General features: G+C 41.2%; 1 protein-coding gene across 1 annotated transcript; it reads left to right on the top strand.

Annotated features, from left to right (window-relative positions):
• Window positions 1-7813: 7813 nt before the first annotated feature.
• Window positions 7814-22447, top strand: TLR8 (toll like receptor 8). The gene is made up of 2 exons (XM_077147062.1): window positions 7814-7972; window positions 18498-22447. Exon 2 carries the CDS (start codon window positions 18504-18506, stop codon window positions 21597-21599), a length of 3096 nt encoding a protein of 1031 aa, XP_077003177.1. The 5' UTR covers window positions 7814-7972; window positions 18498-18503; the 3' UTR covers window positions 21600-22447.
• Window positions 22448-23140: the final 693 nt, after the last annotated feature.

The following is a 23140-nucleotide window of genomic DNA, read 5'->3' as shown; positions in this document are numbered from 1 at the left end:
GAGGATACTATCCCTCAAGAAAGGCTGATCACATCTACGGTTTCTCTGTCACATGGTGTCATGGCACATGACAAAGTCTGCTGACCCTTCTCTCCTGGGATGATTTCAAAATGGCTCGGCTCCTGTGGGTCCTTCCTTAGCATTTCCCAGGGAATTCTGTCTCCAAGTCCACTCTCTGTGTCAGCTGTTCAAGCATCTGTACTTTCTCCAAAATGTCTCCCTCTTAAAAGACTAAGTAAGTGGATTAACACCTAGCTTGAATGGGCAGGGTCACATCTCCACGGAAACAACCTAATAAAAAGGTCCCACCCACAACTGGGTGGCTCATACCTCTGTGGAAATAACCTAATCAAAATGTCCCACCCAAGTCCAGCCCTGGCATCATGGGATCAACAATTCCATCCTGACCAAAAGGGGGGAAAGAAGTATAACTACTAAAGTATCAGTGCCAAAAAAGAGTTCACATAGAGTCAAGAGGCTACTCTGGAGGTTACTCTTAACAAGCTTCAGGCAGACCTTGCTACCTATCATAACCTGCCAACTCCCAACCAGGACCATTCCAGCCAATCCTAAAGAATACCTAGGGCAATATAAGATTCCACAAGGGTTCTGTGCACCAGAATAACTTTCCAGAAACCTACAACCTCCAGATGGGTCCCTGAACCAGATAAGTTCTGAAACCTAGAGGGCCCAGCCTCTCCAGAACATTAGCTAGTTTCATCTCCCTACCCCATATTACTGACAGCCCCTTCCAACATGAAAAATTTAGATTGGCCATAGCCCAAACACCCCTAAAGAGAGGGACAGAATGATCTAAGGTGATGGTGGAGTTATACAGAGAGGATAAGATTTAACAAATGAATATGATTGCTGAATCATTAAATTGATATCTCTTTTAGTCTCCAGTATCTTAGAGCACCTCGAAATAAAAATATAAAATTGTGGAATTGTAACCCCTGCCAAACTCTGAAATATGTTCTACAACTAATTGAGGTGCTATGCTTTAAAATTTATTGCTTTGTTGTATATATGTTATTTTTCACACACAAAAAAAAGTCAATTGTGATGATAAAAAAAAACACTTCTTCCTTCTAGCCTCCTGTATTCTGGTGCATCTAGAAGAAAAAATCTAAAAGGATCATATGGTAGCCCATGACAAACTGTGGGGTCTGTCCTGTAACTACTTGCTGAAGAGTGCTTTGAAAACTATTGCTTTTTTCTTTCTTTGCTTTGTATTTATGTTATATTATACAATAAAAAAGTAAAAAAAAAAAAAAAAAAAAGGTTCCACCCAACAATGGGTCTGCCCCCACAAGATTGGATTAAAAGATATGGCTTTTCTGGGGTACATAACAGTTTCAAACCAGCACACTATGGTACATTTGTCACAATGAACAAACCAATACTGACACATTATAATTAATCAAACCTCATACTTTGTTGGGATTTCATTAGTTTTTTCCCCAATGTCCTTTTTCTGTCCCAGGAGTCCATCCAGGATCTCACATGACTTTCAGTCGTCATGCCTCCTCGGCTCCTCTGGGTTGTGACAATTTCTCAGCTCTTCCTGGTTTTTGATGAACTTGACTGTTTGGCACATTGAACAGGCATTTTGCAGACTGCCCTTCAATTTGTTTGATGTTTTTCTCATGATGAAACTGGAGTTATACGTTTGGGGGAGGAAGAAATGCCCTTCTCAACACATCATAGCAAATGGTCATGCTATCATCATGATTCATCACTGGTGATGTTGACTTAGATCACCTGGCTAAGTTAGTGTTTTCCTTGTTTCTTCACTGTAAAGTTACCCCTGCTTCCATACTGTTCTCCTTGGAGGCAAGTTACTAAACACTTAAGGAGTGAGGAATTATGAGAGGGTAGTATCTCCATAATTTATTTGGAATTCTTCTGTATGAGAGATTTCTCTTTTCTCCCCCACTGGTTTATATATTCAGTCATTTATTTATATCAGCGTGGAGTCAAGGATATTCATTTTATACTTTGGGTTATAGCCAGATACTACAGTATTTATTTTGTTGCTCAAATTGTTCAAGCTTTGACCACTGGGTGCTCATTCAGGTTGGCTTCTGTGTCCCTTTGACATGCCCCTATCCTTTTGTTTTTTGAGAACCTCCTGACTTTCAATGAGATGCTCCAGGCACACCTTGTGTTTTCCTTGCCCCAGCCCTAAAATCTGCCATTTTTCTAAGGAGCCCTGATTCCTTTTATTGGGGAATGGTATTAGAAACCAAGATCTGTGTACTATGTGTGCTTATTGCTACTGGAGTATCATTGCTTCCAGGCCAGCTCAGTGGACTGAGCTAGGTAATATCTGTATGAATATAGTTAGTACCTGTGTATATACATCTATCTATAATTATGTTTCTATTTATCCATCAGTATCTATATTATGCTAAATGAGTTCATACTGATGTCTCCAACTCTAATTCAGTATCACATAGTTCATTCTAGCCTTCCCCCCAACACTGTATAATCTCTATTTTTGAGTATAAACTGTATTTTTGACCAAGCCCTATTGCATCCTAACTCTACAAAGACTTTCTCTTCCATCCTGTTCTATACCCACTGATAAGGATGGCTAATACTTAAAGATTTACAAGCTATGAAAAACATTTCCATCTGGCTGCAGGTACAATGCAACAATCACCCAGGGTAGTCTGGCTTCATCACTCACCCACTCAACTGTGGCCCCATCAGTCTACACCATCATCCACTGGTCCCTTCAATCTGATCTTAAAACCTTCTTGAACTAGAGTTGACTCTTTCAGCTGACATTTGTTCCCTTCTTAAGCATCTACCACTGGGACACTGAGGATCAGAGAAAACCAGGGCAGCTGTCCCAAGCCCACTTTGCCTCAAGGCACCACATACTGCTCCCTTGCCAAAGTGTTGTGGAAAATTCTAGAAAATTCTGCCTCTTCCCAGGATTCCAAATGGACTGTAAGGGAAAGGTTCCTTCAATTCTTGATCCCCCAAATTTATTTGGCTATTATAGGTTTCCTCTGTGCCTGATCTTACTACAGATCAATGCTTTCTCTGAGATGCTCCTGGCATCTTTCTCTGTTGGGCTGTCTCTTGACAGTTCATCTTCTCCAGCTCAGATCAGTTTTATCTTGTCCTGTGAAAGGAAATACTGTTTTCCATTGTTTAATACATCTCAAACATTTAGAACTGGACCACAGTTTTTGAAACTCCTCCCTTTTCTCCAGTTCTGCTGAGGCAACCTTCTCTAGGGCAGTGACTACCTGATAGCTGATGTCCTGACTGGAGGACTACAGAGAGAAGGAGGACCTGTCTCTCAGGAGCAGGGGGGAGGCGGGGAGACTCCTATTAGTAAATGTTCAACAATGCTTTTCTGCTTCACTAATCCCTTTTGGTCTGGGAACTCCTGTGAGTACCTAAATTTACTTTGGTGGACCTGGAGCACCACAGATTAATATTGACATATTTGCAATCTGTCGCTGAAGAAATAAACCTGACCATTATGATGAGATTTTATAAACAGAAGTAGGAAGTAAGGACATGGGGTTGAGAGGAACCAGACAACCCACCAGCATTCTCTTCTCAATGGTACAATTTGACTTTTGACTTATGACATTCGTGAAGGGAGAAGTTGAAAGAACACAAGAGCAGAAGCTGAGTGCTGAGAGTTCCAATGCTGTGCTCTACCACTACTGTACCTTGACCTTTGGCTTCAGTTCCCACATTCTTGAAATAAGGTCCCTTCCAGGTCTAAGAACCATAAGGTCCTTGTGGTGTCTTGACCCATTATTTGGAAAACACTTATTTAAGGAACCATAGGGAAGGGTTGCAACTAATGGAAGATGTAGGTTTTCAGATAATTTCTCTTGAATTCAAGACTTACTTAAAAAGGAAACTTGCTGGAGGCTGCAGGGACCTTGCTTTGTCTCCATACCAGTATCATCAGACATGCTGTTAGAAAGAGCTGGTTCCATTCATCATGATGAAATGAGCTTCAGTTTGGTTTAGCTGGGCAACCATGTACACTTGCACAGGTTGTCCCCCGCACAAGGCCACAGAAGGGCTATAATGTAGCCCTTCCTTCTTTGACCCGGTTCTGTGGCCTGACGTGGGGCTACACCAGCCCACAGGAAGAGTGCCATTAGCTTATTCATTCTCTCAGAGAGGCACCATTTTCTAATTCTCACTGAGGCAGTGTACAGACCAGCATTTTATGCTTTTGTTTTAAATGAGAAGTAATGGTACAAATGGAAAACAACTGGCTGAATTTGAGAATGACCATAATGGGGTAGGAGTAAGTCAGAGTGAGTGCTCAGACTGGGAGGGCTCACAAAGAACAGGTTGAAGGGTCCAGGAGTGAGGGAGGAAGGGATGGGAGAGAGGGAGCTGTGGAATTGTTGGAAACAGTTCAGAAGGAACGTGAAAGAAATGAAACAAGCTACCCACTTCTGTCTGCATCCTGAGACCCATGTCGCCTGCATCTGCACTGACCAAGTTAGAGCAGCCTGCTTTCAGGTGCCAAGGGAAGCCATAACGTGGCATCCCCAATCTGAGCTCACAGCAACTGTCCCCCTCAGTAGCTCTGCCTCTCAATTTGAAACCAGAAAAGGATCGCATCAGATCTGGCCTTCATGTAAAGGAATCCTCTTTGTGGATTTCTCCATCCAAATCCTTTGCTCAAAAAACTGTTCGTTTACATGATTCCTTGCACTTTAGCTTCCGTCTACCTTAAATGTTGACTCTTTAAAAAAAAAAACTCATGACAAATACCTGGTTCCTGGCACCTGGTGTCTCCCTGGGCCTTGAGCCCTCTCTAAGCTTCCACGTGCAGTTCCTTTGCTGCAGCCCTGATGTGGGGAAGCCATTTGCTGCCCCATGAATTCTCTGGTGGCCATCAACTCCGGAGGAAGGGACTGTGGCCAGGGCTGGGTAAGGTCCCTAAGAGTGGTTCTCTAGGCCTAGCTCAGCAACTGAGATGAGTGAAGTGCTTCGTGGGGCAGACAGGGTAATAATATTAATACCAGCTCTACCTGTTGCATGCTTACCTCCGAGCCAGGTACTGTTTCCCAGGTTTCACAAGTATGAACTTGTTTTACCCTCAAGGCCCTGAATGAAGAAGGTTCTATTATTTTTATTCCCACTTGTTCGATGAGAAAACTGAGGCTCAAAGAGGCTTATCTGCCCCAGCTGGGAATTTGTGTGTCTGTTGCCTGGCAGGCTTGCCTCAGGGGAGCAGTTAATGACAGATATTCCTCATTTTGAAATAAAGTCTGTGCACGCATGAGGGCAAGGGGAAGAGCAAGGAAAGATTCATTGTAAGAACTGCCCAAGGGCCTTGTGCCCTCCCAGGGCAGTTGGGGGGAGAACAGACCTGGCTGCTGGGGGCCAGTGCTGGGGCTCGGGCAGGAAGTGGATCATCCGGTTTCTTTCCGCACGGGGCGAAGTTCTGGTTCCCAGTGACCTTCCACAGCAAGTTGTTGCAGCAGTGTGCATGGGAACACAGGCTTAGGACACAACAGACGCTTTCAGCAAATGACCTCTTCGTTACTGCACAGTCCAGAAGGGCAAATAACCCCGTTGTTACTTACGCATCAAAAGGAATCCAAAAGAGTAAGGGAAGAAGTCCCATCATGGCTGGTCTCCTGGGTGACCGAAAACTAGTCTGGGTCAGGGCTGATGGATGGCCCGCTGGGAACCGGAGAAGAGAGACAGATCTAGATGGAGTGTGGTTTTTATCCACCTCAGGGGGAGGGGGCCTCGCCTCTGAGAACCCCTGCCTTGATTAGCATCTGGGGCTGCTTGGTCTGGTCGAGCCTTTTTATTCAACTTAAAACTTCCCCCCGGGTTGTGGAATGGAAGCAAACTAATAAATACCATCGCACACTTTCTAGAGGGATGGGGGACAGTGGCAGGTGAGGGCTGGGAGATGGCCACTGAGCATCTCTGTGACTTCCCCAGTACCTTCCTACCATGATATCGATTCTATTTTCATTTTCATCTTTTATGGTTACTGGTTGTGTGAGAAAAGCTGTGAAGGCTTATTGTATTTGAGAAAATAGCTCATTTTATGAGTTTGCAGATAGACACCAGACCATATGCAATAATAACCCAAGCATGCATCATGCTTTCTGAAATCGGAATCGACTGGTCTAAAATTGGCCCACACTTTATTGCCTGGAAGCCAGGCGTGTGAGTTCAGCTTTTCTGGAAAGGCAAACTCTCCAGTCACAAGGAGCCTTGCTTAGCTCACTACTGGAAGTCATTTTTGTTTAATCTCATCCTCCATTTCTGAGCAAACATTTTGAGGGTAACAAAGGCAGTAAGGTGGGGTCTTTGAGCTCACTGTCACAAAGGTTTTTGGTTAGGATACAAAGTCACAGGCTGTGCTCTCTGATGCCACGGGGATCCCCTCTGACAGGGCACATCAAGCCCTGAATCAGTTTAAGGACTAGTTGTTAGAGGTCAATTTAGGAACGGCTGCCCAAGTCTATGACTTCTGAAAGACATTCCTTCTTACAAGGTTTTTCAAAGTCGATATGTTATGAGAGATGTGATAAAGAGAGGGAAACCGAAGGTCTGGGGGGCGGGGGGGGGGGGGGGATAAAGAAAAAGAAAATTATATATATACATCTTTATGAGAATATCACCTTCACTCACCCTATCCCCACTGGAGTTTCCTCCCATTCAAAATGTGTAAGGTGAAATGAAACATATCCCATTCCGAAGTCTATTCTTTTGGCCAGGGACAGGAAAACTCTTTCTGTAAAGGATCAGATGGTAAATATTTTAGGCTTTGGAGGTCCAGAGACCAAATCAAGGATATTATGTACGTACGTAATTTCCACAACTTTTCTTAATGGATGAAATTCAAAATATAATACTATTCATTGAGTGCAGGTTTTTTTGTGTGTAATATAAATCTAATATTGAGAAGAATGGACTTCTTTTGGGGGGCAATAACATTTTGCTTAATTGGAGTTTATTTAAAGTCAGTGTTCTTTATCATCAAATAAACAAACAATGTTCATCTATAAAATTTATTCCTCTTGGGCAAACTGATGACAGGCCGGATTTGGCCCACACGCCACAATTTGCTGACCCTGGTTCTTGGCTTAACCTTCTGAGGCCCTCTCCGTGAGGATTTTTAAAAATACAACTCAGTTATCAGACCAAATCTGGAAAATTAAATTTCCCTGCCTCACAAATACTAATCATCCATTCAGTTGCTCATTCAAAGAACATTTCCCCAGCTTATGTGCAGATGTTGGGTGAGGGACAGTGACACCCAGGAGAAAGATGCCCTCTCTGTAATCACAGCCTAGTGGGGACACTCACACTCTTCTGTGCTATGTGCTAGATCAGAAATGTGCTGGACAAAGATGAAGCAATACTCAAGTTATTTAAGCACATCATAGATTATATAACCATAGATGAGTTTGAACAATCTTAAATCAAGTACAAATTTGTGGTAAAGTTAAAAAGAAAAAAAAAAGGATATACTAAAGTTTTCTAAGTAAAAGGAAAAAATGTCCTATTTTCTCCCCCTAATTTTCCCCAAATCCCATTCTCCAAAGCTATCTGGGGTTGACATTTTGGTGCGTATCCTCTCAAATTGTCTCCATTCCCCCCAACCCCCATGCACACAAACACACAAAGACACACTGCATCTTTTTCTGGCTTAGGTTATATTTAAGCCATTTTATAAATGACTTTTCGTCCCAATTTCAGTTTTGAAATTTTAAGACTCAGTCAATAAATGATTTGGCAACAGTTAAGAAATCACTAGTTCCCCTCTTCTCACATAAACATCTGCAAACCACTTACTAGGTTCTGCTGACGGTAAAGAGGCCAGTTTCAGGAAGTCAGCCTGCTTCTTTACTCTGAGTGCGCCTACTGAATGGAGGGTGCCAACTCTACAATGCAGCAAGTTATGCCATGAGAAATTAGAAAGGACCTCAACAGAAAAGTGGTAAGCCACTTCTACTCTTTTAACAAGGCTTCGCAACAGACTCCGATTTCTGACACAGTAATATAGCTTGATAGCAAATGATGTTAACAAAGGAAGTAACAAATGGGCATACAAGCATAAACAGGTTAAGTATTGCAACAGCTTTGAATTAGACAAAGTGGCTTGGTATATGCTCTCTAATTTGCGTGTCTGTTAGTACAGACTCATCAGGACATACATCTTGAAAAATCAAATGCCATAATGGTCCCATTAATTGAACAGGAAAACAAGAAAACGCCAAATTAAAAATTTAACTGGAATATTACTTTCTGACCCTACCGGAGACAATGTTCTCTTTTAGAACAAAAGGGTTGGAGGTGAAGGGGGAGAGCAAGTGTTTTTACTTTGCTGCTTCTATAGAAAAGGACAGGCTCTCTGCCTTCTGCTCCACAGGCCAGTTGCTGGTGGTGAAGGGGGAAGCCTGAGCTTAACATACAGCTAGAAGCTTAAAGATCAGTCATCTATTGCTACTTGTCTCCTTCAGAGTTTTTAAGTAACATGCTACTATTTCTATAACTATTATTCTGTAGTATCAAGATATAGCAGTTTTTCTTGTCATGAACTGTCTTACTGGAAAATAAACAGACTTTACAATTGTTTTTAAATGATGTATTTTCTAGGAAATTCAATGTGGTTTAAGAGAGCAATTGAAAAATATGACTTCCAAAGAATTTCATCCAAAATTTACCTTATTTTTTTTCCACACCCATTAAGTACTTATTAAGGTTTGTGTAGTTATTTTTTTACAATCATTTCATGTTTATTTAAATTCTTGATGTTACATTTTTACAGTCATTTAATGCCCATTATATATCCTGAAGGTAAATTAATTTTGCACTAAAATTTAATGATGCTTTACAAAACGACTGCAATGGCCCTACTGCAATTGTGGCTGAAATTGTCCAATTGCTCCTTAGTATTTGTAAACTGCTGCAATGGCCACTATAACTCTATTATAAGAAAGTGGAAATAGAATAATAAAATCAAACTAAACTTGGAATCATGCCCCACCTCCCTCCCATTGGTGGCAGGTGGAGGCCAAAGACCTAGGAAACTCCTCATCTGAGAGTAGAGGTTCTTAGCCTTGGCTACATCTTAGAAACACAGCAGGGAGTTTTAAAAAGTCCTGCTGCCATGTGACTATGTGCTTATGAAAACCTTGTGTCTATTGCTTCTTTTATCCAAGGTATGGACAGATGAGTAAAGAAAATATGGATAAAGGACAGACCACAGTGGCTCAGCAGGCAGAGTTCTCACCTGCCATGCTGGAGACGCAGGTTCGATTCTCAGTGCCTGCCCATACAGAAAAAAAAAAAATATATATATATATATATATATATATTTATCCATATATATCTATGGATATATAAAAGTGTCTTACGCATCTGTGGAGCTGCACAAGTGCACATTCCAAGGGCAGGCCATGAGTCAGTAACTCTGATGAAGGCCCTTGATGAATTCCCCAGGAGAGACTGTCTGACTGAAGTCGACAGTCATATCCATATATATATGGATAAAAAATAAGTAAATGGGGCATAAGGGGTAAAATAAATTGGGTAGATGGAAATACTAGTGCTCAATGAGAGGGAGGTGTAAGTGGTATGGTATGTATGAGTTTTTCTTTTTATTTCTTTTTCTGGAGTGATGCAGATGTTCTAAAAATAATCATGGTGGTGAATGCACAACTATGTTATGATTTTGTGAGCCATTGATTGTATACCATGTATGGAATGTATGTGTGTGAAGATTTATCAATAAAAATATTAAAAAAAAAAAAAAAAAGTCCTGCTGCCCAGGCTGGATCCCAGGCCAACGAAATCAGACTCACTGGAGATAGGTCCAGGCATTAGTAACTTTTAAAATTACCAAGTACCTGTGATGTACAGCCAAAGCTGAAAACCACTGCCTTAGAGTAACAGATAAACCATTATTTCTGACCTTTCAATAAAGAGCACAGTCATTTCTTAGGGAATGGGGAGGCTCTGGGAAGACCTGAAGCTTACTCATTAGCCCCTTGGTTTGATTTCAAAAAGGAAAATAAAAGTTCCAAATATATTTTATCTGAAACAAAATGGAAGCTGTGGATGAAGTTCATTTTCCTGCTTTGATCCTTCAGAGAATAAACCTGAAACTGCCCAGCGCTCAGAAGAGAGCAGGCAGTCTCATGGAACACCCCAGAGTTACAGAGTTCTAGGGTATCTTATAAGGGAGGATCTCATCACCCACGTTTAGTCTTTGCAACTCAGTTGGGTATTATTTCACAGTATGTCTCAGTGTTATCCCCAGGGTCCATCAAAAGGAACATCACTCCAGTGGAATGTCTTCTGAGCTCACCCGAGTTATTAAATGGAGTTGAGGGATTTGTTGCTTTTAACTTGTAGACCTAGTTTATGACTATTCAGGACTATAAAGACATAGTAAATGTAAATGTACAACCCATGGTACTGGGTTGGCATTAGCAAATACAGGCTGTGTCGGTTTTTTCAGATGAGTAGAAAGAGCAGTTCGTTGGCAAATATGGACTAAAGCTAGTGGGTTTCTGGTTGTTCCATGGGATGGCAGAGAATCTGGAAGCTGCAGTAGCTTGATCAGCATGTGAAGGCTGGATGTCCACACATGGCTATGCTCTCTTTGCTGAGCCTCAAACCCAGACCGCTGCCAACTAGCCCCTTGGCTCCCACTCTCCCGATTCTTTAACCACTCAGCTAGCTCTAGGCTCAACTTCAGCTCTGTCACCCACGAGCTGAGTGGCAGTAAATAAATGAGCATCAGGTTTCACTTCTGTAAAACAGGCTTATGATAGCACCCTCCTCATTGCCTCATGTTCTGGTTTGCTAGCTGCCGGAATGCAACACACCAGAGACAGATTAGCTTTTAATAAAAGGGGATTTATTTTGTTGGTTCTTCAGAGGAAAGGCAGCTAACTTTCCACTGAGGTTCTTTCTTACGTGGAAGGCACAAGATGGTCTCTGCTGGTTTTCTCTCCAGGCCCCTGAGTTCCAACAACTTTCCCCGGGGTGACTTCTTTCTGCATCTCCAAAGGCCTGGGCTGAGCTGCGAGTGCTGAGATGAGGAATGCTGAGCTGCTTAGGCTGTGCTACATTGTGCTCCCTCATTTAAGCACCAGCCAATTAAGTCAAATGTCACTCATTGCAGCAGACACGCCTCCTAGCTGACTGCAGATGTAATTAGCAACAGATGAGGTTCACGTACCATTGGCTTATGTCCGCAGCAACAAGACTAGGTATGCTCACCTGGCCAAGTTGACAACTGAATCTAACTATCACACCTCATATGAGGATTAAACAGGAAAATGTATGAAAAGCACTCGCCCCAGCATTTGCCCCTGGAAAAGCACTCAACAAATGCTCCCTACGCTATTTCCTAGAATCCAAAATGCATAATTTTTCACAGTTTAATGTATATATGAAATCAGGACCCATCTTTTCACTATGTGAATTGAAGGTGGTAGTGTCTTCTTTTGTGTTCCAAAGTGGTTAATAAATCAATTTGGAGTGGAGAAACTAAAATAGCAGGTGTTAATTGTAAATTTCCACTAAGATGACAAATCCTATGTTTGTAACTCTCCACTTCTTAATGAACTTGCTTTTCATAATGGCTCAGCTGTTAATGCCATCAACTGCAAAAGAGTAAGAATCTAGGAAAAGTTAGAAATGTTTCCAGCTTGGCAAAAGTGCAGTTCTTACCAAATCCCACATCATGCCAAAACTATTCATTAATTCTTTGGGGACAATTAATCACATTTTATAATCAATAGGCGCTCTTGTCCTTTTAGTGTTAGGGGCGCATCAGTGGGATCTCTGAGGCAGGGGTGCAGCTGGGGAGATGACCTGAGGCAAATCACATCTACTCAAAGGGAAATCTAACCTTGAAGGAAACCTGTGAGGAAGGAGACTGATGAAGACCACACGTTTGTGGTGGCCCAGGAAGAAGGTACAAAAAGAGGAGACGCTGTTTATTCCATAAAGGCAGCTTTAGGTCCCCCCCAGACCACCTTCACCCATAGACTGGATAGAAGAACCTGCAGGATATATTTCAGCATCATTTGTTCATGTCACTTCTCTTGCACCCAGCACTTCCAAACCGTTCCCTGCCTCAGCCATCACCCCCAGGCTGGGTTCTGGGGGTGGCCCCTCAGCTCACACTGATTCTCAGGTTGTCTTGTCCTCAGCTAAGGGAGATTTTCTGGGCTGCTCTTAAAAGAGCATAGCTCTTTTAAAAATATGTTTCTGGCGTTCACTAGGGCCCAGTTTGTGAGGAAGATTAGGGCGAGGACTGGGAGAGGTTGCTTCCATTTTGCTAGTTGGTTCCTTCAACACCTAGAGGAGAAAACAATCTGTGCTAATTGTATGTCATGGAACCAAGAATGGAAAATAAGAAAACAGTTATGAAATTGCTTCCTCAGTAACTAAGCAGTAATTATATTTGGCCGGAAGAGGGGATGTTAAGCAGATTTGTTTTTTTTCCTCGTGATTCCTATGCTTCTTTAAAGAAATGGATCCTTTTTTTATTCTGGGTGCTCCGAGGCAACACACAGTGAAAGTACTGGCCCAGCAGACCCAGTAAGCGCGTGTTCTCTATGCAGTGAGCCTCCGGTGGTGTCCAGACAAAAGGGTTCATCCCAGCAGTGGGTTCCACTCAGCACATCTCATCTACCTCCTCCTCCTCTTCTTTTTTGATCTTCTATTCTGCCACTTCCACTTCATCTTAGCCCTTCACTTCATCAGCTCCCACAACCTAATACTTATATTAAAAGGTAAGTATCTCTTGCTTTTGTACCTAGTACCTAATATCCTGGAGACCTGATATGAGCCCCATTATACCATCACCGACAACCACTGCCCACTTCTCTTTAGGCACACCAGGCACAGGGCATACTTTAAGCAAAGGCTGTGCTTCCTTTTAAAATGAGGGAGAAAAACGAATATAAGCCATGCTGGATTATATTCATCTTTAAACCAAAATATAATTTTTAACTTTTTTAATGTAAAAGAAGGGATTCAAGAAGGTCCTAGCTTGGCACTGTGACACCTGTTAAAATAAATAAAAACTTGAGCAAAATTTGGTTAGGTTAGCTATCAGAGAGTCTTACTGAATCAATTCATTAATTGGGGAGATTCCAATCACCACGAGGTAGAGAGGAATTACGCCGAACAGAAAGAGCAATAGACTTTTATAGACAGAAAAAGGGAGGTCATGGGTGGGAGGAACTCTTCACTGGTTAACACAGACTACGTTTCCTAAATAGTGCAGGTACAGGGCATTGCTTAGCAACGAGGAAGTGAGCTGGCTAAGAAAAGGTAGTTGGTGATGGTTGATATGGCTGATTCAAATTCTGTTTCCTGGGCGGGCAGGCTATGTACAGGAAAAAAAATACTTAGATTTTGGTTTTGCTAACACGGGGCTTAGCACGGGCACCTCCATGTTGGGCCTACTAGATTCTTCTTATCACAACCACACTCTGTTTCCTGAGTTAGCAGATATACCAAGCAAATTCAGAAATTGCTTATGTGTTCCTAATGTGGGCCAGAATAGTGCCAAAGTTCAGACTTTGTATTTTAGCAAGATAGCATGACGCATATACCATATATTACAAAACAGTTCCAACATGCCTGGGGGAGCCCTGTTCAGAGGCCCATGGACACTTCTGCCCTGACACAAGAATGCTCATCCCAGTGGGCACCTAAAAACCAAGGTAGCCTTTGGTCAGTTCAGATCCAGTTTTGTTGCCAAATACCTTACCCTAAACAAAACAAAATAAAATGCTTTGGTGCTCAGAGGTTTCAGGATTTCAGAATTGCAGGAAAGGGATTGAGGACCTATACCGGGTAGACTTGTTTTAATAAACTGTAAACTACTGTCCTGGGAGCCAGAAGACCTCATTCTGCCGATTACTGTTTCTCTGATTTTCTTCTTCTTTTTTCTCACTCAGTCTCTATCTTTCACGTTGGCTGAAGCCCTCAGGTGACTGGTGATAGCCATTATTTCATATTTAAGGGTGGACGCCAGAGCTGTTGATTAGATGGGACTAGCTGCCTGATGAGTCTCACTGCAGGATGGGTGGGTGTGAATCACCTTTTTGGTCAGGGCATACCCAATGCAATCTGTAGCTCTTTTCTGTTGTAGAAGGCCTAGACAAGGCTGAGGCAAGTGAGGTACTCGCTTCGAGCACAAAATTTAGGGGAAAGCTCCACAGAGTCAGTAATCAAGATAAATAATGTTTGAATGTAACATTAAAAAATTTCAAATTGGCGAACTCTGACCCAGGAGCCGGTAAATAAAGTTTCATCAGAATCAGGACCAGGATTAGGGTGAGGTGAGTGAAGTCAGGTCGTGCAAGTGCAGGATCATATTCTGTCTTGATTTAAAATGTTGACATTTTGTTCATCATGGGTTTTATATGGGGGTGCGGGCATTAATTTTGATTTTTTTAAATAGCACATTAAAATGTTATTCATCCTGATGACTAAGTCGAATGGATGTCAGAGCTCCTAAGCTGAGGGAAGGCAGAGGATGGGGTCCCAAGCTTCCATACACAGGCTGTCCTTTAACCCTCACGTTTTCTCTACGGCAGTTTGTCTCCTGCCTTCACTTGTGCCTGAACTCCCAAGTCTGAGACTCTTGGATTCAACTTTTCCAGAGAATAAGTCCTTGGGTGGGTATTAGGACAGGTTTAACATCTCCTCATGCAGAATCTAAACCAATCCACTGTTCAACCCCACCGGGTTTGCCACCTCCCAAGATACTCGAGTTTTTCCAAGGCTCTGTGATGTGAACTGACTTTTCTCTGGTTGGACTGAGGTTTCAGGCTTTCTGCTCTATCACTACTGCTCATCCATCTGTTTTCCATCTTCCTAAACTGTTGACCTTGCTCATCTACCTCAGTCTCTTTTTAAGTCCTCTTTGACCTTGTAGGGTTCTATGCCTTTTTTATCACTCCAGTGGGCCTTCAGAACAGAGCAGGTAGACTGCCAGGTTAAACAACAGAAATGTTTTCTGTTTTTCTTGGTTTCTTTCCATAGTTGACCTTCCTCTCACTATTTTAAATGCACAATTATTCTTGGTATTATGTGAAGAGGAACGAACTTCACCTCTGATCTTCTCCCCAAAACCTGTAACTCCAGTTGAACCCTAACAAAAACATCAGGCAAATCCAATTCAGGGGCAGTCTACATTTCCATTCTCCTTTCTGCCTTTATTTTTTTCCACGGTGTATTAGTTAGGGTTCTCTAGAGAAACAGAATCAACAGGGAACACTTGCAAATATAAAATTTATGAAGGTGTCTCACGTGACCGTAGGAACGCAGACTCCAAAATCCACAGGGCAGGCTGCGAAGCCGATGACTCCAATGGATGGCCTGGATGAACTCCACAGGAGAGGCTCACCAGCCAAAGCAGGAATGCAACCTGTCTCCTCTGAGTCCTCCTTAAAAGGCTTCCCATGATTGGATTTAGCATCACTAATTGCAGAAGACACTCCCCTTTGGCTGATTACAAATGGAATCAGCTGTGGATGTAGCTGACGTGATCATGACCTAATCCTATGAAATGTCCTCATTGCAACAGACAGGCCAGCGCTTGCCCAATCAGATGAACAGGTACCACAACTTGGCCAAGTTGACACCTGTCCCTAATGTGGAAAGTACACACGGTACTTTCCACCATCTAAGATACTGTCATATAATATATGTTCCATAAGGGTAGAGATTTTTAATCTGTTTTGTTCATTGCTCTTTTCTCAGCTTGGAAAAGGTTCCTGAAATAAAGTAGATGCTCAATAGTTATTTATTGAATGAAGGAATAAACACATGTCGAGCTGCCTTATTCTTTTTAATTGCTGCACACTATCCCATTGTACAAAAATATCATAATTTAGTTAACCAGCCTATTAGTAGATTATCCCTAGCCTTCTGCTATTGCAACAACCCTGTACTGAACTTTCTCGTGTACAGTAATTTGCATACGTAAGGGCATATCTTTAGGATCTACTTCTAGAATTGAAATTACTGAATCAAAGTATTACTGAATCAAAGTATACGTTTTCAACTTGCATACATATTATAAACTGCTCTCCACCTTAGAGGCAGTGGTAATTTAATCTCTTACTAGCAAAACATAAGAGTACCTGTTTCCCCACATCCTCACCTACACAATAGAATTAGTCAAGAATGGTACCTTAGTGTAACTTTTTGAGAGAAGTTGAGTATCTTTTCCTATGTTTGAGAATTACTTACATTTGCTTTTTCTGTGAACTGTTTGTTCATATCCTTTTGATCATTTTTCTGTTGGGTTGTCTTCTTATTTATACATAAAAAGTCTTTACATTAACTATATCTTACACTGAAATATTTTATCCCACTGGAATTGTTCTGCCATAAAATGTGAGATACAAACACAACTTATTTTTTTCCAAATGGAGACCAAGTTCCACCAGCACCACTTATTGGATAACCTTTTGCTCACTGATTTGTTACACTACTTTCATACTAAATGTCCTGTGAATAGGGATCTATTCACTCCCCGTTCTGTTTTGTTGAGGTAATGGTACATCATGTACTGGTACCATATGTTTTAATAATTATAGTTTTCAATTATGCTAGTATCTGATAGGGGAAGTCCCACTCATTATTGCTGCTTTTGTGAATGGGTCACTTCTACCTTATCTTCTAACAGGTCCTTGCTCGTATATACTAAGGCTGTTGATTTCTATTTATTAATTTTATACCTAATCGCTGTATTAAATTTTCTGACTACTTAGAATACTTGTTTTTTCCACATGATTTTCTTGGGTAAAAACTGAACCATCTGCAGATAATGGTGATTTTTATATCATCCTTTATGTAGTCTAATTTATCTTATTGTCTAATTGCATTGCCTAGTTACTCTAGACCAATGAAAAAAATAATAGTTTTGCTCCTGATCTTAATGGGAATGCTTTTAGAGGTTCCCCATTAAGCCTGATGCTGGCATGTATCTTAAGTATCAAGGAAATATCCATCTATTCCCATATTAATATGCGTTTCTGTCAAGAATGATATTTCATTTGACCAAGTATCTCTCTTATAATATCTTTGGAGATGATCATATTATCTTTCCTTTTTATCTAATATGCAGGATATATAAATCACATGAATCGATATCTTGATCGATTTTTTACTTAATTTCTTTCTTTTCCCCCTGCCACACACACACACACACACACACACACACACACACACACACACACACGGAGTCATGTTATATTATTATTTTAATATGCAACTGGATATTCATTTAGGCATTTTTGCAATGGTGTTTATACATATAATTTGGTTTTCTTTTCCTCTGCTATCTTTTCTGTTGTTTTTGTTCTGTTTTTTTTGTAAAAATGCTATGGCTACTTCATAAAAATAATTGTAAGTTATCCTTCTTTTCCTATGATATTTAAGCATTTAAACAGAATTACAGTTGACTTGGCAGTAGAATTCAGCTGTAAAACATCTTTTAGGGAGTAGCTCTCTGACAACTTTATCTACTTGTTTTCTGATAACTGGTGTGTACATTTTCTATTTTTCCTGGGATCAGTTTATATTTTCCTAGAAAACCATTTATCTCATCCAGTTTCTCAAATGTATCAGCATGGAAATGAACAAAGAGATCTCTTATAATCCGTTTAATTTCTCTCCATCTGACATTATTTCTACGTTATCATTTCTTACTTGGAATGCTTGTGCTTTCTCTCAAGTCTCAGCTCTACAACTTCCAAAAGTTACTTAAGTCTCTGAATTTGTTTCTACAAAATGTAGATGATAACAGAACCTATGTAATTGTGTTGCTGTAAGGATCAAAGCGCGTGTGGTAATATTTAAGAAGCACCTAGCACAATACCTGACACTTTGTTGTTATTATCAACATAAGGAGCTCACTTTCCTGTCCTGTAAGAAGATGAGAATACATGACACAGATCAGCATAGAGGTATAGAAAAAACCTTGTGGGAAATGTTCAGTAAAAGAGACATAGCTCTGCAAAGAATGCAGAGATGATTCTGGCTTGGAGATCTTGAATGATATCATAATAAAGGTGGACCCAAACTCTCTTTGGGGGAATGGCTAAAGTTTCATGCAGCGCTATGTCAATAGGTTGATGCTGTAAATACCCAACTTGCCATGCTGTAGAGCCAGTATGACCACAGCCACAGTCCAGTGCCAGACCCATGAAGGTGGTGGCGCACCCTGATGAAGGCCTCTGCCAAAGGTTCCCAGAGCTCATCATGAGAAGCTCAGTTAGCTTCTTCTTCAACCTCTTTTAGCATCAAGAAGCAGAACACAATGAAAAATTAAGATCCTTCGGAACTAAAATGATATAATTTATTAAACTGTTAAGAGAACTCATACAGAGTATGGTGGAATACTGTTAATTTCATCATGAAATGCCCGGCAAATACTGCTACTCTGATACTGACTTTCACTTTTGATTTTTCCTTAGGAAAACATGACCCTTCAGTCTCCACTTCTCATCTGCCTTTTCCTGTTAATCTTGGGCTTCACAGAAGCAAATTATTCTAGAAGCTATCCTTGCGATGAGAGAAAACAAAATGCCTCTGTTGTTGCAGAGTGCAATGATCGTCGACTGCAAGAAGTTCCCCAAACAGTGGGCAGATATGTGACAGAACTAGAGCTATCTGGTAATTTCATCACACACATAACGAATGAATCATTTCGAGGGCTGCAAAATCTTACTAAAATAAATCTAAACCACAATGCAAATCAACAGCATCAGAATGAAAATCCCAAAATGGATAAAAATGGCATGAACATTACAGACGGGGCATTCCTTAATCTAAAAAAACTAAGGGAGTTGCTGCTTGAAGACAACCAGTTACAGAGAATACCTGCTGGTTTGCCAGGGTCTTTGAAAGAACTCAGTCTAATTCAAAACAATATATCTTTGGTAACTAAAAAGAACACTTCAGGTCTTAGGAACTTGGAAAGTCTCTATATGGGCTGGAACTGCTATTTCGGCAATCACTGTATAAAAACTTTTGACGTGGAAGACGGAGCATTTGAAAGGCTTATGAATTTGAAGGTGCTATCACTATCTTTCAATACTCTTTTCCAGGTGCCACCAAACCTGCCTAACTCTCTAAGACAACTGTATCTTAGCAACACCAAGATCAAAAGCATCAGTCAAGAAGACCTCAAGGGACTGAGAAATTTAAGGTTACTAGATTTAAGTGGGAACTGTCCACGGTGCTTCAATGCGCCATTTCCATGTGAACCTTGTGATAGGGACGCTTCACTTAAGATACATCCTCTTGCTTTTCAAAACCTGACCCAACTTCGCTACCTAAATCTCTCTAGTACTTCTCTCCGGGTGATTTCTCCAAGCTGGTTTGATAATATGCCTCATCTGAAGGTGCTGCATCTTGAATTCAACTACTTAGTGAAAGAAATAGCCTCTGGGGCATTTTTAATGAAACTGTCCTCCTTAGAAATACTTGACTTATCTTTTAACTATGAAAAGACTGAATATCCACAATATATTAATATTTCCAAAAATTTCTGCAATCTTTCATCTCTCCAGGTACTGCATTTAAAAGGTTATGTGTTCCAGGAACTTAGAAAAGAAGATTTTGAGCCCCTGATGAAGCTCCCCAAATTAAAAACCATCAACCTGGGCATTAACTTTATTAAGCAAATTGATTTTACTCTTTTCCAACATTTTCCCAATCTGACAACTATTTATTTGTCAGAAAACAGAATATCACCCTTGGTAAACGATAGGCAAACTTTTGCAAACAGTCCTTCTTTCCAAAGTCATATCCTTAAACCACGCTCAGCCAATGGCAAATTTGACCCGCATTCTAATTTTTATCATAACACCCATCCTTTAATAAAGCCACAATGCACTGCTTATGGAAAAGCCTTAGATTTAAGCTTGAACAGCATTTTCTTTATTGGGAAAAAACAATTTGAAGCGTTTCATGACATTGCCTGCTTAAATTTGTCTTCAAATGGCAATGCTCAAGTGCTACATGGAACTGAATTTTCAGCCGTGCCTCATGTAAAATATTTGGATTTGACACACAATAAACTAGACTTTGCTGATGATAATGCCCTCAGTGACTTGCCCAATTTAGAGGTTCTGGATCTCAGCTATAATTGGCATTATTTCAGACTAGCAGGAGTAACACATCGTCTAGGATTTATTCAAAATTTAACAGAACTAAAAGTCTTAAACTTGAGCTATAATAACATTTACACTTTAACCGAGTTTGAGCTGAAAAGCATGTCTCTGGAAGAATTAGCCTTCAGGGGAAACCGCCTTGACCTTCTGTGGCACGACGAAGACAACAGATACTGGCATCTTTTTAAATTTCTCAGGAATCTGACACGGCTTGACTTATCCTTTAATAAACTTCAGCGTATCCCGAATGAAGCATTCCTTAACTTGCCCCAGAGCCTCACCGAACTGCATCTAAGTGATAATAAGTTAAATTTCTTTAATTGGACTTTACTCCAACAGTTTCCTCATCTCTGCTTGCTTGACTTAAGTCAAAATGAACTATCCACTTTAACTAATAGCCTATCTATATTTACATTTTCTCTTCAAACCCTGCTGCTGAGAAAAAACAGAATTTTCCACCTGCCCTTCGGTTTTCTTTCTGAAGCCAGCAGTCTGATACACCTCGATTTAAGTTCCAATCAGCTAAAGATGATCAGAACATCCACGTTGCACACTAAGACTGCCACCAATTTAGCTATTTTGGATCTAAGAGAAAATCCTTTTGACTGTACCTGTGACATTGGAGATTTTCGAAGATGGATGGATGAAAATCTGAATGTCACAATTCCCAAATTGATAGATGTCGTCTGTGCCAGTCCTGGGGATCAGAGAGGAAAAAGTATTGTGAGTCTGGAGCTAATGACCTGTATTTCAGATACCACTGCGGCAATCCTGTTTTCCTTCACATTCTTTGTCACCACCATGGTTATGCTGGTCGCCCTGGCTCACCATTTGTTTTACTGGGATGTCTGGTTTATCTACCATATGTGTTCAGCTAAGATAAAAGGCTATAGGTCTCTTTCCACCTCCCAAACTTTCTATGACGCTTACATTTCTTATGACACCAAGGATGCCTCCGTTACTGACTGGGTGATAAACGAGCTGCGCTTCCACCTAGAAGAGAGTGAAGGCAAAAATGTCCTTCTCTGCTTAGAGGAGAGGGATTGGGACCCTGGACTAGCCATCATCGATAACCTCATGCAAAGCATAAACCAAAGCAAAAAAACCGTATTTGTGTTAACCAAAAAATATGCCAAAAATTGGAACTTTAAAACGGCTTTCTATTTGGCCTTGCAGAGGTTAATGGATGAGAATATGGATGTGATTATATTTATTCTGCTGGAGCCAGTATTACAACATTCCCAGTATTTGAGGCTGCGGCAGAGGATCTGTAAGAGCTCCATCCTCCGGTGGCCTGACAACCCCAAGGCGGAAGGCTTGTTTTGGCAAAGTCTGAAAAACATGGTCTTAACTGAAAATGATTCCCGGTATAACAATTTGTACATTGATTCTATTAAGTAATACTGACTGATGTTTAAGTCATGGTTCAACAGTACAACACAAATGCAGAGCCCTTCCCAGCTCTGCAAGTGTAATCATTACCCTCCCCCCTACGTGGGACATGACACCCAGGGGTGAAAGTTTCCCTGGCAATTTGGGCTATGACTCCCAGGGAGCCTGGCAGCCTGATACTCAAACCATGGGATCGACAATCCCTGCCTGACCAAATGGGTGAAAATAATTGTAACGAAATAAGGTATTAGTGGCTGAGACAGTTCAAATAGAGTCAAGAGGCTACTCTATGCAAGCTTCAGCTATATATTGCTATTTACCATGGTTTGCCAAACTTCAACCAAAACCATTCCCACCAACCCTGAAGACCACCTGGGTTCTACCTGAGATACTACAAAGGTTCCATGCACTATGATTACTTTCCAGAAACCTACAACCTCCAGTTGGGTTCCTAGGCCACATAAGTCCTGAAACCCAGAGGCGCCAGCCTTTCCAGAACATCAACTAGTTCTATCCCCCCATCCCATATTATTGAAAGCCCTTTCCAACATGAAAATGTGATAATGGGCATAGCACAAATACCCCTAAAGACTGGAATAGAAAGATTAAAAGTGATTTTGGAGTTGTACAGAGAAGACAGGATTTAACAAATGAGTATGATTGCTGAATCATTATTTTGATATTTTTTTTTAGTCTCCAGTTCCTTGGAGCAGCTAGAAGTAAAAACCTAAAATTGTGGAATTGTAACCCATACTAAACTTTGAAATCTGTACTACAATTAATTATTGCAATGTGTTTTTAAATTTATTGCTTTTTTCTGTATATATGTTATTTTCCACAATTAAAAAAAAAATTAAAGAGCACTTAGTCTTCTTAGTTATCTATTGCTACTTAACAAACTGCCCCCAAACTTTGTGGCTTAAAATTACATACCTTTATGATCTCACTGTTCCTGTGGATCAGGAATCCAGGTGTGGCTTGGCTTGGTTCTCTTTGTCAAGGTCTGTCACAGGCTGCCACCTAGGTGTGCGCTGGGGCTGCAGGTATCTTCTGGGGAAGGAGCTACTTCCAAGCTCACATTCATTTGGTCACTGTCAGGAGGCAGTTCCTCCTGGGCTGTTGGCCAAAGGACGCTGGCCTTCTTTGCCATGTAGGCCTCTCCCCCATGGGCAGCTTGCTTCAGGAAAGCAAGCAAGAGAGTGAGCCTGCTAGCAAGAGGAAGTCACAACCTTTTGGAATCTAACAGTGGAAGTGATATTCCATCACTTTTGCCATATTCTGCTTGTTAGACTTAAACCATGGGTCCTGCCCACACTCAAAGAGAGTGATGCCTCAGTCCAGAGAAACTAGGCGATGGTCAAGACAGCTGGTGTAATGATCTCAGTCCTGGGAAAGCCATCTATGCCAGAGAGAGAAGGCCGTGAGGGCCTCAGGCCAGGGAAAACGGGCTCTGATCAAGTTGGCCGGCCAGGAGCGCCTCAGGCCAGGGAAAGTAGTTGATGGCTGAGATGGAGGGCAGTGATGACCTCAGTCCAGGGAAAAGAGTCCTC

The sequence above is a fragment of the Tamandua tetradactyla genome, chromosome X, assembly GCF_023851605.1.
Source record: "Tamandua tetradactyla isolate mTamTet1 chromosome X, mTamTet1.pri, whole genome shotgun sequence".
Classification (NCBI taxonomy): Eukaryota; Metazoa; Chordata; class Mammalia; order Pilosa; family Myrmecophagidae; genus Tamandua; species Tamandua tetradactyla.
The sequence above is the reverse complement of the archived record's forward strand: the minus strand, read 5'-3'. Positions and strand labels throughout refer to the sequence as shown.

Coding starts and splice junctions, on each gene's coding strand:
- TLR8 (XM_077147062.1), top strand. CDS start 18,504: ATGACCCTTCAGTCTCCACTTCTCATCTGCCTTTTCCTGTTAATCTTG.